The sequence below is a fragment of the Oncorhynchus mykiss genome, chromosome 9 (genome assembly GCF_057628025.1).
Source record: "Oncorhynchus mykiss isolate SJ-2025 chromosome 9, ASM5762802v1, whole genome shotgun sequence".
Taxonomy (NCBI): Eukaryota; Metazoa; Chordata; class Actinopteri; order Salmoniformes; family Salmonidae; genus Oncorhynchus; species Oncorhynchus mykiss.
In genome coordinates, this window is record NC_143030.1 from 47936359 (window position 1) to 47954361 (window position 18003).

Consider the following 18003-nt stretch of genomic DNA (forward strand, 5'->3'; position numbering starts at 1 on the left):
TAAGAGCACCTGAGTTGTATTCGAATACTCATACTAACCGCACTAGCCGTACTATTTGTAATGTGATTTGAGTATATCATATGCTTATTGGTCATAGTATGGATATAGTTAGTATGCCAAACGTTCCCGGATGTCGTACTAAATTCTCCAAAATACGAAGTATCTATGCAGTGGACACCTTTTCTGTGCTTTTAGGGCCCATAATGCAATTCTTCAGAAAATAGGCATGGCTTTACAACATTTTCAGATTTGAAGAAAATGGCAGAAAATATGCAGCCGAAGTCCGACGACAGCGGATACAAATTCATTGCTTTAACCAATTATGACAAATGCTAACAACATGTTGTGCAATGTTGTCACGTTCTGACCTTTATTTCCTTTGTTTTGTATTTATTTAGTATGGTCAGGGCGTGAGTTGGGTGGGCAGTCTGTTTGTTTTTCTATGTTTTGGGGTATTTCTATGTTTCGGCCTAGTATGGTTCTCAATCAGAGACAGGTGTCATTAGTTGTCTCTGATTGGGAACCATATTTAGGTAGCCTGGGTTTCACTGTGTGTTTGTGGGTGATTGTTCCTGTCTCTGTGTTTTGCACCAGATAGGGCTGTTTTTGGTTTTCCACGTGTATTGTTTTGTAGTGTTCATGTTTATCTGTTTTTATTAAACATGAATCAATATAACCACGCTGCGTTTTGGTCCGCCTCTACTTCACCACAGGAAAACCCTTACAGAATCACCCACCACAACAGGACCAAGCGGCGTGGTAACGGGCAACAGCGGCACAAGGAGGAATGGACTTGGGACGATGTGTTGGACGGCAAGGGTTGCTACACATGGGAGGAGATCCTGGCGGGAAAGGATCGCCTTCCATGGGAACAGGTGGAGGCAGCGAGGAGAGCAGAGGCAGCCGGAGAGAGGAGCCGGCGATATGAGGGAACATGGTTGGCAAGGAAGCCCGGGAGTCAGCCCCAAAAATGTATTGGGGGGGGGGGGGGGGCTAACAGGGAGTATGGCTACGCCAGGTAGGAGACCTGAGCCAACTTCCTGTGGTTACCGGGGGGCTAGAGAGACCGGGCAGGCACCGTGTTATGCTGTGGAGCGCACGGTGTCCCCAGTGCGGGTGCACAGCCCGGTGCGGTACATTCCAGCTCCGCGTATCGGCCGGGCTAGAGTGGGCATCGAGCCAAGTGCCATAAAGCCGGCTCTACGCATCTGGTCTCCAGTGCGTCTCCTTGGGCCGGCTTACATGGCACCAGCCTTGCGCACGGTGTCCCCGGTTCGCCTGCATAGCCCAGTGCGGGCTATTCCACCTCGCCGCACTGGCAGGGTGACCGGGACCATTCAACCGGGTAAGGTTGGGCAGGCTCGGTGCTCAAGAGCTCCAGTGCGCCTGCACGGCCCGGTCTATCCGTCACCACCTCCACGCACCAGCCCACCGGTGGCAGCTCCCCGCACCAGGCTGTCTCTCCGGCCCATCCTTACAGGGGCTCCCTCCTCTCCAGCGCTGCCGGAGTCTCCCTCCTCTCCGGCGCTACCAGAGCCTTCCTCCTCTCCAGCGCTGCCGGAGTCTCCCGCCTGTTCGGCGCTACGAGAGCTACTCAGTCCAGCGCTGCCAGAGCCTTCCTCTCCAGCGTTGCCGGAGCTTCCCGTCTGCCCAGCGTTGCCGGAGCCTCCCGTCTGCCCAGCGTTGCCGGAGCCTCCCGTCTGCCCAGCGTTGCCGGAGCCTCCCGTCTGCCCAGCGTTGCCGGAGCCTCCCGTCTGCCCAGTGTTGCCTGAGCCGCCTGTGCCGCCAGTCTGCCCAGCGCCGCCTGTGCCGCCAGTCTGCCAGGGGCCGCCAGTCAGCCAGGGGCCGCCAGTGCCTCCAGTCAGCCAGGGGCCCCTCATCCCAGAGCCGTCAGAGCCCCTCTGTCCAGAGCTTCCGCCCCTCTGTCCCGAGCTGCCCCTCAGTCCAGTGGGGTCATTTAGAGGGGTCGCCGTGGTTAGGAGGCCACGGAAGCAGACAATAAGGCGGACTAAGACAATGGTGAAGTGGGGTCCGCGTCCCGCGCCAGAGCCGCCACCGCGGACAGACGCCCACCCAGACCCTCCCCTATAGGTTAAGGTTTTGCGGCCAGAGTCCGCACCTTTGGGGGGGGGGGTACTGTCACGTTCTGACCTTAATTTCCTTTGTTTTGTATTTATTTAGTATGGTCAGGGCGTGAGTTGGGTGGGCAGTCTGTTTGTTTTTCTATGTTTTGGGGTATTTCTATGTTTCGGCCTAGTATGGTTCTCAATCAGAGGCAGGTGTCATTAGTTGTCTCTGATTGGGAACCATATTTAGGTAGCCTGGGTTTCACTGTGTGTTTGTGGGTGATTGTTCCTGTCTCTGTGTTTTGCACCAGATAGGGCTGTTTTTGGTTTTCCACGTTTATTGTTTTGTAGTGTTCATGTTTATCTGTTTTTATTAAACATGAATCAATATAACCACGCTGCGTTTTGGTCCGCCTCTACTTCACCACAGGAAAACCCTTACAAATGTAATAAAGTAATGACTTTTCAAATAAGTTAAACGTTATGTTGGCTGACAATTTGTTAGCTACGCTATCCTTATGAACCTCATAGCATTACAGCAGTATGTTAGCTAATTACCGTTAGTTGCTTACTAATATATCAAACTTGCCAGGCAGTATAATAACTACCTAACTAACTACCTGACATTTATTGACTTGATTATTCACATCATTCTTAGCTAAGTGGTATAGTTGTTGTGTGTTTCAATGGACATTGTTAATTCTGGCTATCTACTCTGATTTCAGAGCACTCTTGTGCAGAATAACTGATGAATTTACGAATGATCAACACCCGTTGAATATGGCCGGTGTCAGTAAAATCGTTGCCAGCAGCACAGTTGCGGTCACCAACACTCTGGATAACATGAAAACTGCCTAACCACCTCTGCTAGGGCAAGTAAAATGATAAGAGTAAGGTGTTCTCTCATTTGGGTCTGGAAGTAGTTGGCTTAGGTGCTTGACTGCCGTTGAACACTAGGATCAGCCCTACTTCTCGGCCAGAGCGTCCAGTGTGCGCTCTGAACGCTCCGAGAGCGAAATGCTCTGAATTTACGAATGGACAATCTGACAACACTCTGGATTTACGAATGCCCAGAGCGCACTCTGGCAATTCAATTTACGAATGCACCCAAAATCGGAAAATGTTTAGCTAGTCATTTGTTATGCTAACAAGCTAGCAAGAGGTTGCATAACAACCACATCAATTTCCGGTAGACAGGCAAAGCTCTAGTACGTTCAACTGAAACAATACTCTTCATTTACAGTATACTAAAATGAACTAACAGTATATGGTACGTAGTATATACTCACTAAGTATGTAGTATACAGTATGTTAGTATGGGTATTCGAACACAGCTCTGCTCTTTCCATGTGTTACAACTTCTAACAGTGGTGAGTGGAGGAGTCAAGTGCAGAGAGCAGGTAATTCAGTTCGTGGATATTTTATTCCATAGACTGTGGAGCCACGACATGCAAAACACCAGGGCGCATGAAACAACCTGTCCCAAAATACAACGGACTAAAACTGTCCGGAAAAATACTGATTACACTCATACACCAGATAACAGGAAAACAAGCCCGCACAAATACCCAGCGGGCCTAGTGCCCTTATATAGCCTACAAACAAACACTAACTCAAAACAGGTGTACCCAATTACCCAATAAACAGAAACAAACGGAAAGGGAATCGATGGCAGCTAATAGGCCGGCGACGACGACCGCCGAGCACCGCCCGAACAGGAAGAGGCACCATCTTCGGCGAGATTCGTGACACCATGACACAGACTGACCAGGTGAAAGCTTTGATACCTTATTGATGTCACGTCAATCAGTGTAGATGAAGGGGAGAAAAGAGGTTAAAGAAGGATATTTAAGCGTTGTGACAATTAAGACATGGATTATGCATGTGTGCCTTTAAGAGGGTGAATGGGTAAGACAACAAATGTAAGTGCCTTTGAACGGGTTATGGTAGGAGGTGCCTTGTGTACCGTTTGGTCAAGAACTGCAACACTGCTGGGTTTTTCCACATCTGTCATTCTCATTGAAAGCAAGTCTAAGAAGCGTTAGATCATTTCTATATGCTTTGTTTCTATGCTTCCCGTTCTTAAGTGTTGTTCTTACATATTTTACTTTCAGTTTTGTACACCAGCTTCAAACAGCTGAAAATACAATATTTTTGGTTATGGAAAACATATTTCACAGCGGTTTAGATGGTACAATGATTCTCTACACTATACTTGCTTGTTTTGTCAAATCAACTGAAATGTGACTCGTTTCAGGAAACAGGAGAGCCATTTGAACGTAAATCTTTTTTTAAATCAAAATGCAATTTTGGGCAGTAATGCCTTCTGGAACATGTGAACTTTAATGTGCCTTAATAACAAACATGTATGCCATCTGTAAATACGAATAAAAGTGTTCAATTACGAGCCTAGTTGGTTTTTGCCACAGAAAAAGGAGAAAACCTTCCCACTAGCCATGATTGTCTGAGATAATGATTGGAATGGACATGCCGAGAGATGAGTTCGGATTGGTCTGCCATAAAGCAAGCTTCTGTCTATAATATGAGCTGGTCAGTATGTGTAGGTAATCCTTTCTAACACAGCTTTTTTGGAAGATATCACGTAGTAGAACTGCATAGGTGTTGCTCTCCACTTTCTGGAAGACAGAGTTTTGAAATCAGTGGAATTAGAGTATGATAGGTAAGGAGATGGAAAATATTCTGGTGTTTGATTGCAAATATGCAGACAGAGTCGACAAGAGAACACACGGAAGGCTGTTGTATAAAACACCTGTCTCCGGATTACAACTTCAAACTAAGGGCAACCATGGCATCCGTGACAGAGGGAGATGCGTCCATCCATGTATATGGGTAAGAGAGTCTAGCTAGCCTCATTTTCAGATATTATACATTTGTAATTTTATCACAAAGTCTTTTTCATTGAAAGTTTAAGTGTACTGTTAGCCAGCTAGCTAACATTCCGTGTATGATCTGTGAAGTAATATTATTCATATTATTGTTTAGCTAGCTAGCTAGCTATATGTCTAAACAAAAAATCCACTATGCAAGTAACTATTTCAATAGAATGTTTATGATGTCACTGCGACAACTGTCAATAGACGTAGCTGGTAAATTCGCTCGGGCTATCTACTCAGATTTCAGAGCACTCTCGTCTAAGTGTGCAAGAGTGCAGAATAACTGACGAATTTCAGAACGCTCAGCGCCAGTTGAATATGGCCGGTGTCAGTAAACGTTGGCAAAAAAGCGTCACAAAATGTTTGCCAGCAGCACAGTTGCAGTCACCAATGCTCTGGATAACTTAAAAACAGCCTAACCAGCTCTAGTGGGGCAAATAAAATGGTCAAAGTGAGCTGTTCTCTCATTTGTGTCTGGAAGTGGCTAGCAAGCTAGCCAACGTTAGCCAGTTAGCTTAGGTGCTTGACCGCTGTTGTTAGGTCAGAAAGCTCGGATCAACCCCACTCCTCAGCCAGAGCGTCCTGTGTGCACTCTGAACGCTCCCAGAGCAAAATGCTCTGAATTTATAAATGAACAATCTGACAATGCTATGAGTTTACAAACACCAAGAGCACACTCTGGCACTCCAAATTACATTCATGAACACACCCGTAGTATAATAATAATTTAGTACATAGCCTCACATGTGACTCCTTAAAGAGATGGGTGGGGCTAAAGCTTAAGAGGGTGTGAACGATGCTGAAAGGGTGTAGACAAAAAAGAGCTCTCCAGTAGGTACCAAAACATACAAGGGCCATTTTCTCAAAAGTGAGGTTACAAGTTTATCAACTTTCAAAGCAGAATTACTTTCCCATTGTTCCTCAACTGTAGTGTATGATATACAATTTTCTAGCTCTGAGTCTCTACTTTTATCCAATGTAAAAAAAAAAAAAAAAACATTTCAAATTTTGCTACATGAGACCGACTCGAGCTGGTCGTTCACAAATTAATTTTAGCAACCTGGAAATGGCAGAGCAATTTCTGCATAGTGCATCTTTAATATTTTATGAGCTGGTTCCACAGGCATACCACTGTGGTTCATTGACCAAGGAGCTACAGAGAATATGACTGTATATCCAGGGAGGAGGGATATAAGAAAGACAAATTGTACCTGTAGTACTGCAGCTGTCGCTTGCTGGGACTCCCATGGCTCCCATACCGAGCACTGGAGAGAAAAATAGAAAAATAGCGAGCAGGAGCGAGAGAGCATTGTCAAGCAAGCAAGAGAGATAGATAGATACAAGGCAACCTACAAGTAATACAAGGGTAAAATAAAACAGATCTACAGGACTACAGCACTAAGCCAAATTTCCCTGCTGCTGTGAGGCTGTAATCTTTCAGCCATACATGTATGGCTCCACCTAGTGTTGATTCTGTGTGTGTGTGTGTGTGTGTGTGCGTGCGTGTGTTTTTGTGTGTACACATTTTATTAAACTTGTGAGGACCAAGAGTGCTCACAAGAATAATAAACCCTCAAAAATTCTGAGAAATGATAAATGGCTTAAGGGTTAGGTTTAGAATTAGGGTTAGGGTTAGAATTAGGATAGTGTTAGAATTAGGATAGTGTTAGAATTAGGATAGTGTTAGGGTGTGTGTGTGTGTGTGTGTGTGTGTGTGTGTGTGTGTGTGTGTGTGTGTGTGTGTGTGTGTGTGTGTGTGTCTGTTGTACCTGTAGATCATGCCAGGGGATGCATGCTGTTTATGGGAGAGGCGCGCCGGCGAGTCCTGGTTGGATTCAGGATACATGAGATCACGAGGAGGGGAGCGTGGCGGGATGGAACGCCTGCTGTGGGGTCACTCTCTCACCTATGAACTCTTACCTCTGTGGACAGACAAGAAATGACAGGGTAAGACTGAACTTGCTGGGTTTAGAGAATGTATGGTGAGTCTTCCATAAAGTCTTTAAATAAATACAATTTCCGAAACTAGATAGTGTTTCCAGAGGCTTTTAGCGCTCTCAATTTTATATTGTTCTATAGTGCCTCCTAGAGTCTGCTAAGGGATTTTCATGACAATGTAGGGTATTTTGAAGGGTTGTAACTGTCACATTGTGTTTATGCGGGGTGTGCATCACCATTTCAGAGGGGGAGAAGCATTAGCCTACCCTTCATGAAATTAATTTCTGAAGTCAGACTGTGTTATTTTAAGGGTTTCTGCACATAGCCAAAGGGAAACAAGTATTGGTAAGATGTTTGCCTATCTGATAGTGTTTCTAGAAGCATCAGAAGGGTCATTAGTTGTATAATGTTCTACGGACAAACCCTCCAATAGATGTTGCTGTTCTCTAACAATACCTGACCATGCTCAATCAGAACAAAGCAAGCAAATCACTTTAATAAAAGTCCCATTTCATTATTGCTTTTTACACATTTCTATCAGCAAAAATGTGACAATCAATCCCCCATCCCTGGATTAAGACACTGTGGATTCAATTTCTGAACCAATCTACTAAAAGGCCAGTGTTCTCTCTGATTCTGTCCCCCCGTTGGATTCTATTTCCCCTAACTCTGTTTGAAAAGAAACGGAAAGGCAATATTTAAAAAATTCTACCAAATGTTGTAGGATCATTGATATAAACACAATTGGATGTAGCAGATGATGTGGTGTCATTGTTAAGAGATTTGGTTCAGATCTAAAAATGCCGATCCAAATGCAAGGAGGGGGCCATGGCTGTTGAATAAAATGGCCAACTCGAAACGTTAGTCTTTTTTTCACTGTATTAGTGAAGGTCATGTCCTACAGTATGATTTTTAAAAATGGACACTGAAACCCACAGTTTAAATCAAATCCACTGTAAAACCAAGAGAGTTGTTCACCTTCCAGGTCACATATAGAGAATGTATGGTGAGTCTTTGGGGCTCCTGAGTGGCACAGGGTTCTAAGGCACTGCATCTCATTGCAAGAGGCATCACTACAGTCCCCGGTTTGGGTCCAGGCTGCACCACATTCGGCAGTGATTGGGAGTCTCATAGGGTGGTGCACAATTGGCCCAGCGACGTCCAGGTTTGGTTGGGGTAGCCCGTCATTGTAAATAAGAATTTGTTCTTAAATGACTTGCCTAGTTAAATAAAGGTACAAATATATAGGCCTCAAGCCACTGTTTAAAGGAGGGCTGTTGCATGCTCTGGTGTGGTCTCTGTGGCTGAAGTGCATTAATGTTACGACTCATTACCCTCAGCATTATGAGGGAGCGGTCATGTAAAAGCAGGGGCACATCATGTGAAGGTGACTCCAAACTCCCTCCTTCAACTCATTGAGATACAGAGCAGGGCTGGCAACAGCAGTAATGGTTGCCTACTAGCCATTGAGCAGTTTCTGGAAGATATTCTGTAGTCTGGCTGATACCAAACTCCAAATCCTCCTCACTTCAGTCTGGAAAGTCTGTTTTGACGTTATGCCTTGATAATGAAGGGGGCTGTGCTTTTACTGGTTGATTCTCCTCCATGTCTTCTCCCCCCCCCCCCCCCCCCCCCCAGGAAATGAAAAACATTTTGGGAGATCCAATCAATGCGTCCGCTCAATTTCTGAGCGAATATTGCATTAACAAATGACCTCCTTTCAAGACCAGTGATTCACAGCTCTTCCTCGGGAAAAGAGACACTATATAATTAGAAATAGTGCTCCATCTACTGAAAGTACTGTATTACACGGGCACCATAGTTCACATATCTATTTCAAATTCAGATTCTTCTTGCCAACCGATTCTTCATGACGATTTAGAAAGGAACATTGTCACAGATGACTAATGCTGAATCTGAATATTGAAATGTCGGATGTGTCTGAAATGGCACCCTTTTCACTAAATGGTGCATTACCAGAGCCCTGGTCAGAAGTAGTGCACTATATACAGTATGGAAAAGGGTGCCATTTCAAACACATCCGACATTTCAATATTCAGATTCAGCATTAGTCGTCTGTGACAATGTTCCTTTCTAAATCGTAATGTGGAATCAGTTGGCAAGAAGAATCTGAATTTGATATAGATACAGTATGTGAACTATGGTGCCAGTGTAATACAGTACTTTTGGCCAACTCTGCATTTAGTCACACAAAGGCATCATCGTCCATTGAATATAACATACAATAGGCCTATTAGTTGATGTCACTGTACAAACAGTAGATGGACCACTTTTTTAAAATGATATAAGTCGGAGGAAAACAGACCGAAACAGGGAGGGACTACCTGAACTTGTTTTCCTTTTCCGTAGCAAAACGTTTTGCTACGCTGTGCACTAATGAATGCAACCACTGTCATAGAGTTTCACTGTTAAATTGCCCTTGCCCTTGGTCTGATAAATCAGCCTAAAACCGCTGGTGTAATTGGAAATGTATACTCCCTCGATCTAAGAATAGAAGTTCATTAAAAAGTGGAAAGGTCTGACTGAATCCAAGAATAACAGATTACAATAGGAGGCTGAGCAGGGAGAATGGCAACCAAGAGGGACATGGACCAATTCAGACTATGGCCCAGTCCAAAAAGAACCCCTTTCCCCCTAGGCACTTGAATAGAATGTGCTTTTTTTAAAGTATAAGCAATATGGGGGTTGCTCCACCTTTCCCTCTGATAGGCTGGGTGAAATGTTCATGAAATTGCTACCACCTATACAATCCTTTCAGATGAATAGAAATTGACTGCCAACATACACATGGAATTTGGTGTTGAAAATGTAGTGCATAGCTTTAGGCATTACACTAAGCAGTAACCTGGTTTCTACTTTAAAAATACATCGATCCCAGATGCCCTCTCCATTTTTCTCCTGCCTCCCGTGTGTGTGTGCGTGTGTCTTTATGTGTGTGCGTGAGAGCGTGTGTTTGTGCTGACGAGGAGCCCGGGGAGGCCGACCTGCTGCTGCCTCTTGCACCCCGTCCTTGTTCCGGCCAAGGAAGCAGAGAGCCAGCCAAGAAGAATTTTCCTGGCACCGAATGAAACACGACAGAAATGGTGCCATAAAACAAGTGAAGAGTCTGAGTTCCACCGTTCCTGGAACTTTTGAGCCTAAATAAGCCACTGAAACAACCCACCACATTCCTCCGACTGCAGCTGCCTTTGAACCAAACACAAGCCATGATAGTGGATCAACAACTCCCAAGAGCTAGAGACCAAGAGGTGAGACGGGAAGGTGTCCAATGTATCCATAGTCAACTTCCTCTCTGAAGTCAGTGCTGCATGAGGTGACATGACATATAGAACCCGTAAACCAAACCTCTAAATGAATCTCCAACAGGTAGACTCCAGTTTTTCAAACAAAGAGGGGAATAGAAAGAGGTAGAAAGGAGAGATGGCAAAGGGAGGAGGAATACATTGACAGTGTATCGTGGAGCAACACATGGGGACTCTGCAGCTTGCTCTCAGCCAATGACAACTCATCTGGGACAAACTCCAACACAAGTGGATGGTCGGGCGTCCGCAGCTGGCTTCCGACGGGAGAGGACGTTTGATGTATCACCCTCAGCTCGCATTTCTGCTGTCTCATGCCATCATCATCGGCTTTCAGCAGCAGGGAGGGAGGGAGGGAGGAGAGGTGTCAGAGAGACAGAGTGCTCACTTTGCAGCTATGCCTGAAGTGACACTGATGGGAAAGACTACAGCCTGGATCACACAGGGATGCAGCTACAGTATAGAGAGGACATAGAGTGTATAGTTGATACAATCCCAATCAGCAGACAATCTACGACCAAATCATAATCAGGTCCTATGTGGCTCAGTTAATAAAGCATGGCATTTGCAGTGCCAGGGTTGTGGGTTTGATTCCCATGAGAGACCAGTACAAAAATGTATGTACTCACTGCTGTAAGTCGCTCTGTATGAGAGCGTCTGCTAAATTACTCAAATGTAAAACATTTTAATAATACTATTGTGATGAAAATAAATTGCCTACTGAGTGATTCCATATGAAACCAGGAGAAAAAAAGACCACAATATATATATTTTTATTTTATTTCAATATTTCTGAATATTGGCAAATACAAACATGAATATTGAAAAAAATCAATTTTGGATTTTGATTATTTTTCAATATATTTTTGAACATAATATACTCTATGGTCAGATCAAAGTTTCAGAGTGGGACCTCTGCCAGTTTTAAAGTTATTTTATAGAGAGAAATTGGTATAGTAGGAAATGTAACCAATCACAGCCCTCCTGTATCATTGCACATCCTGAAAATCACCAGCAGATGATGGCCACTTTGAATTCAATTTCACATTCACTCTGTTGGTAATGCCTACAAATTGGATCATAACTCTTAAAGTAGCAGAGATTCCATTTTGGAACTTTGATATGCCCGTACAGTATATTATGCTCAACAATATATTACAAAATGTGCCAAATGCAAAATTGTGTTTTTTTCAATATTCATGTCGATATTTTTCAATATTCATAAATGAATGTATATTCATAGTCAAGTCAACATCCACAAGGCCGCAGGGCCAGATGGATTACCAGGACGTGTACTCCGAGCATGCGCTGACCAACTGGCAAGTGTCTTCACTGACATTTTCAATCTGTCCCTGACTGAGTCTGTAATACCAACATGTTTCAAGCAGACCACCATAGTCGCTGTACCCAAGAACAGTAAGGTAACCTGCCTAAATGACTACCGACCCGTAGTACTCATGTCTGTAGCCATGAAGTGCTTTGAAAGGCTGGTCATGGCTCACGTCAACGCCATTATCCCAGAAACCCTAGACCCACTCCAATTTGCATACCGCCCCAACAGATCCACAGATGATGCAATCTCTATTGCACTCAACACTGCCTTTTCCCACCTGGACAAAAGGAACACCTATGTTGCAATGCTATTCATTGACTACAGCTCAGCATTCAACACCATAGTGCCCTGAAAGCTCATCACTAAGCTAAGGACCCTGGGACTAAACACTTCCCTCTGCAACTTGATCCTGGACTTCCTGACGGGCCGCCCCCAGGTGGTAAGGGTAGGTGACAACACATCCGCCATGCTGATCCTCAACACGGGGGCCCCTCAGGGGTGCGTGCTCAGTCCCCTGCTGTACTTCCTATTCGCTCATGACTGCATGGCCAGGCACGACTCCAACACCATCATCAAGTTTGCCAATGACACAACAGTGTTAGGCCTGCTCTCCAACAACGATGAGACAGCCTATAGGGAGGAGGTCAGAGACCTGTTATATCTGGAGTACTTATCCGGTGTCCTGTGTGAATTTAAGTATGCTCTCTCTAATTCTCTCTTTCTCTCAGAAGAACTGAGCCCTAGGACCATGCCTCAGGACTACCTGGCATGATGACTCCTTGCTGTCCACAGTCCACCTGGCCGTGCTGCTGCTGTGGTAGAGATACTCTTAATGATCGGCTATGAAAAGCCAACTGACATTTACTCCTGAGGTGCTGACTTGCTGCACCCTCGACAACTACTGTGATTATTATTATTTGACCATGCTGGTCATTTATGAACATTTGAACATCTTGGCCATGTTCTGTTATAATCTCCACCCTGCACAGCCAGAAGAGGACTGGCCACCCCTCATAGCCTGGTTCCTCTCTAGATTTCTTCCTAGGTTTTGGCCTTTCTAGGGAGTTTTACCTAGCCACCGTGCTTCTACACCTACATTGCTTGCTGTTTGGGGTTTTAGGCTGGGTTTCTGTACAGCACTTTGAGATATCAGCTGTACGAAGGGCTAAATAAATACATTTGATTTTATTTGATTTAACTCATGTACATATTGCTATTTTTATTTTACTGCTGCTTTTTAATTATTTGTTACTTTTATTTTTTATTTTCAATTTTTTACTGAACTGTTATTTTTCTTAACTTCTTACGGCATTGTTGGTTAAGGGCTTGTAAGTAAGCATTTCACTGTAAGGTCTACACCTGCTGTATTCAGTGCATGTGACAAATACAATTTGATTTGATTTGAAGAGAACTCCTGGACGATGAAGGCAGAGAGGAGAGGACCTTCAGTTGTGCTACCTTTCTGTAACTACACATTTACAACAACCTGTGTCAATTGTTTAGCACCACCTACAATAACCAAACCTAGGATTGCATCAGGTTTGACAGTGTTCTTTTTTCCAACTTACTTTTCCCTGAGCAAAAAAAGGCTCTCATTGATACATTACGAATCTATGGGTCCAGAAGTGATTTTTGACTTTTAGAGAAAAAATGACAAGACCAAGAGACTGATCTTGACTGAAGGTCTCCATCTGAAGCCCATTTGTAATTAGGCTATGTTTTGTCTCATCCTCCTTCACCAATGTTCCTCAAACCATCAATCTCCTTGCTCTGAGTAAACCTTTGTGACTATTTAATACAGAGCGTGATTCCGTTTCACAGTCGTCAATATTTAATGGTGTTAACTCAGATGGAAACAGCAGGATATGTGACACCAGATGCAAAGCTCTAAGGGGTTGTGAGGGTATTAGTAACCATTTTGAAAATGGCTGTTAGAAGGTTTCTAGGAAGTTAGAAGTTTACTATCAGGGATTTAAACAATATAGCCAAATAACCAAAGCATGGCTCATATTCACTCTAAGAACAGAACATTTGGAGAATGTAGGTTGCTTCAGATTCAAATCCATTGATCCAAATTGTATTACTCAGTTCCTACTTCCAAAAATAATAATAATGATTATTATTATGAAAATGTATTTTGTCCCTTTCGGGTAATTTGTCTTGCATCTCAACAAACCACAGCACAGCATTACCACATAAGTGCATGAATACATAATTCACAAACAATAACTTCAGCAGACGACACAGGAATAGCGTTTTCTACTATTACTGAGGTAAAATAATGTCCCGATAATCATATGACCCAAATAGCCTATAGTAAATAGTTGCTCCTTTCACAGGACAGATCCATCATCTAATATTTGTCACAACCCAGTCAGTCTGTAGAGCACCGGGTCAGAGGGCACTTAACATACGATCCAGAGAGGGAGGGAGCAACGTCTTGCAACAAGTCACGACCCCACTTCCTGACATCACCGCTGGACACATCGTGTCAATGTTCAGATAACAGTGCTGTAAGTGTGCAGAGCATAATGATCCACTTCTTAGCTGAACTGAGGATACCACTGACAGATGAGCCAAATACGCTTTCCACAGGATTAAATGATTTATGTATTATCAAACAGTAGATAAACAAGCATCTCATATACAAAACAGGAGCATGTATGGTACAAAGCTGTGTATGACTAGTAGCCATACTTCCACTAGTATTTTTTAAATCTGTTGCTAATGCTTGGTCTATAATTGCTGAGTCAAGAATTTGGACCATGGTAAAAAACTGATATTTTGATCAATGGATAAATGTTGTTCTCTAAAAGCGTATTCAAACTCACAGATCCAGGACACTCGCTTGTGTTCAACAGTTTACTGCACCAAACAATGCAACAGTCCCAAACCCAGTTTTGGAATGATTCCCAATCTCACATGCAATGAATGCGCAAAAACAAAACACTCTAGCTAAACACTTCAGTAATTGAGCAAGAGCAGATTGGAGTATTAAACTGCATGTTTAACACTCTGCCAACAATCTTTGACAAGGCAAAGTCTGCACAAAAAAAAATTGTTTCATATCCACGGAAACTGAAAGTGTCCTCTAACATGCATCAAACTGACACCTAAACCATATGCAGAAATAGCAAACAAATAGTTCATCAAAATTAAGAGATACCTCAAAGAGGACATTCACTGAAGATGACTGATTTCTACTGGTGGCAGACCATCTCTAGTGAGGCAATCATGCAGTTAACTTTCAAGTCTGGTTTGCACAGCAAGAAAATATAAATATGTTAAGATGATATCATCGTCTGCTAGAGACCACTGCAGCCCTGCAATGATACTATACAGCAACCAGCCATAATGCACATTCAGCACACCGGTATCTGGTCTACTCTGTCCTCCAGCACAGTGCTACTGCATGCTAGTAGACTAAAACAGAACACTAGTTATTGAGAAATGTCATTGAGCTTCAGTACCCACCTTTGTCCTTTGCCAATGCCCAGTTTAGCTAACCCCAACCTGGCTCAGACGGTGGAGATGATGGGTGGTGATGGAAGGGTAAGCAGAGATCTCTTTTAGAGAGTAAGAGAGGGACAAAGACGGAGAAAAAGGGGGATGCCGGTGGCTAGCCTTCACTTGCTGTATTCTTCCCTGCAGTGTCTGCTTTTGCGCAACAGCATATCGGGAGTGAGGGGGGAGAGAGAAATTATACCGCGAGAGAGATAATGTGATGAGTAAACTCAGAGAGTAACTGAGAGTCATAGTGGAGGAGCATTCCCTCTTTCTCCATGGCGCAGGCACCGACACATGCACACACTTGTGGCAATATCAGATCTACTATAGAAACTAGACATATATTGACCTAATAATATATTCAATCAAATGATACAATGCACATTATCCACAGGGCAAAAAAAGCTGGTTGAATCAACGTTGTTTCCACGCCATTTCAACAAAAAAATTCAATGTGATGACGCTTGAATCAACAATTTCGTGTTTTTTTTTTCACCTAAATCCAATGACATGGTGGATTTTTTTGTTTAGTTCAAGTTGAATTCACGTTAGTTGACAACTCAACCAAATGTAAATCAAAACTAGATGTTAAACTGACATATGTGCCCAGTAGGAACCCTTTGACTCTGGAAAGTATCTTGAACCTCAAGTGATTGCTCTAATTTTGTTCCTTGTGTGACAGACATGGTATCAAACCCAGGTCCTCTGCCCACCTCAAGACAGTGTGTCTCCTGAGTGTAAGCTTGGGGAGCTAACACAAGCATTCAGGTCTCAGACAATGCTGCTCATCATGCTAGTTCCTCTCCTAAGATTCTGACACACTGGCTCAAAGCAAAGTTAAGTCTTGCCACACAAAGTGAATGGAAGTTTAAATGGGATCTGTCACCTCTCAAAGCAGGGTCACAAAAAGGGAGATGAGCACTTCTTCCAGAGAGGCTCAAGTTTCTGTCACAGAGGTGTATATGGTCATATGGAATGTATTGTGGTTATTTTTTCCATCAGACTCAAACATTCAGCACTTTGCTGAAACTCTGCCCGAAGGTCATCATTATCAAAGGAAAGGACTGCTGCCATGAGGAAAAACACCAGCTTGACTCAGCTCAAAAACACTAGCTTGACTCAGAAAAGTATGCACCAATAAGGAACTTTTGACACCTCAAGGGTGTCTATCTCTGTTGCACAATAATACATTTTCAATTGTATTTCTAATTGTTTGTTTCCAGCTCTGATATTGGATTTATAACTAAACTGGGCACATGCCATGCGTCAAGAATGTCAGTGGTTACCCTTGCTTGTCAGGCTGTAGCGATACTATAGTCTGGTGTGTTGGGGGACAGATGTCACAACCTGCAGTGTAAAATACTCAGCGTGCTGAGCAGTGGAGGCTCCTCAGAGGCTACACTGAGGTTACACAGATAAAACTACACCAAATATATACACATCACCAAATAATTTATTAAACACACTGTTTTGCAATGAAGGTCTACAGTAGCCTCAACAGCACTCTGTAGGGTTGCGCTATTGTGTAGCCAGAGGACAGCTAGTTCACATCATCTCATCTCACCTCATCTGGGTACATTGACTTCAAAAACAAAACTTAGGAGGCTCATAGTTCTCACCCCCTTCCATAGACTTACACAGTAATTTTGGCAACTTCTGGAGGATGTCCTCCAACCTATCAGAGCTCTTGCAGCATGACATTTTGTCCACCCAATCAAAGAATATGAGAATGAATCTAGTACTTAAAGCATAAGCTACAGTTAGCTAGCACTGCAGTGCATAATATCTGGTAAGTAGAGACAAAAATGAAGAGAAGTAGAAAATAACTATTAATAAAAGAGCAACAATAAAATGACAGTAGCAAGGGGGAACAGGGGGGGGGACAGGTTAGTCGTGGTAATTGAGGTATTATGTACATGTAGGTTGAGTTAAAGTGACTATGCATAGATAATAAACAGAGAAGCAGCAGCGTAAAAATGGGGGGGGGGGGGGGGGGGTGTTTGGCAATTTTTATGGTCTTCCTCTGACACCGCCTGGTATAGAGGTCCTGGATGGCAGAAACTTGGCCCCAGTGATGTACTGGGCCATACGCACTACCCTCTGTAGTGCCTTGCGGTCAGAGGCTGAGCAATTGCCATACCAGGCAGTGATGCAACCAGTGCTCTCGATGGTGCAGCTGTAGAACTTTTTGAGGATCTGAGGAGCCATCACAAATCTTTTCAGTCTTCTGAGGGGGAATGGCGTTCTTGTGCCCTCTTCACGACTGTGTTGGTGTCTTTGGACCAGGATAGTTCGTTGGTGATGTGGACACCAAGGAACTTGAAGCTCTTAACCTGCTCCACTACAGCCCCCGTCGATGAGAATGGGGGCATGCTCGATCCTCCTTTTCCTGTAGTCCACAATCATCTCCTTTGCTGTGATCACGTTGAGGGAGAGGTTGTTATCCTGGCACCACACTGCCAAGTCTCTGACCTCCTCCCTATAGGCTTGTTTGTTTCATGCATGTTTCAGTGTTGCTTGCCTCGAAGCAAGCATAGAAGTAATTTAGCTCTTCTGGTAGGCTTGTGTCACTGGGCAGCTCGCAGCTGTGCTTCCCTTTGTAGTCCATAATAGTTTGCAAGCCCAGCCACATCCAATGAGCTTTGGAGCCAGTGTGGTATGATCCAACTTAGTCCGGTATTGACACTTTGCCTGTTTGATCGTTCGTCGGATGGCATTGCGGGATTTCTTATAAGCGTCCAGGTAAGAGTCCCACTCCTTGAAAGCAGCATCTCTAACCTTTAGCTCAGTTAGGATGTTACCTGTAATCCATTGCTTCTGTAGAAATTAGGTACATTTCCCTGCATTCAAGTCCCCGGCCACTAGGAGCGCCGCCTCTGGATGAGCATTTTCTTGTTTGCTTCTACAGTTCTTTGAGTGCGGTCTTAGTGCCTGCATTGGTTTGT

General features: G+C 43.9%; 1 protein-coding gene across 3 annotated transcripts in view; it reads right to left on the bottom strand.

The window, feature by feature from the left end:
• The window catches only part of LOC110532151 (voltage-gated potassium channel subunit beta-2), a 116160-nt gene extending 100806 nt beyond the window's left edge, over window positions 1-15354 (bottom strand). For 2 of the 3 annotated variants that reach the window (XM_036988065.2, XM_090184365.1), the window contains exons 1-3: window positions 15026-15256; window positions 6730-6882; window positions 6172-6225 (exon numbers count right to left, since the gene is read on the bottom strand). In XM_036988065.2, the coding sequence (XP_036843960.1) occupies window positions 6172-6225; window positions 6730-6806 (131 nt within the window). In that variant the 5' untranslated portion in view covers window positions 6807-6882; window positions 15026-15256. Of the gene's footprint in view, window positions 1-6171; window positions 6226-6729; window positions 6883-15025 lie in introns of all 3 variants that reach the window. The other variant, XM_090184366.1, reaches the window with a different exon arrangement.
• Between the last annotated feature and the right edge of the window lie 2649 nt (window positions 15355-18003).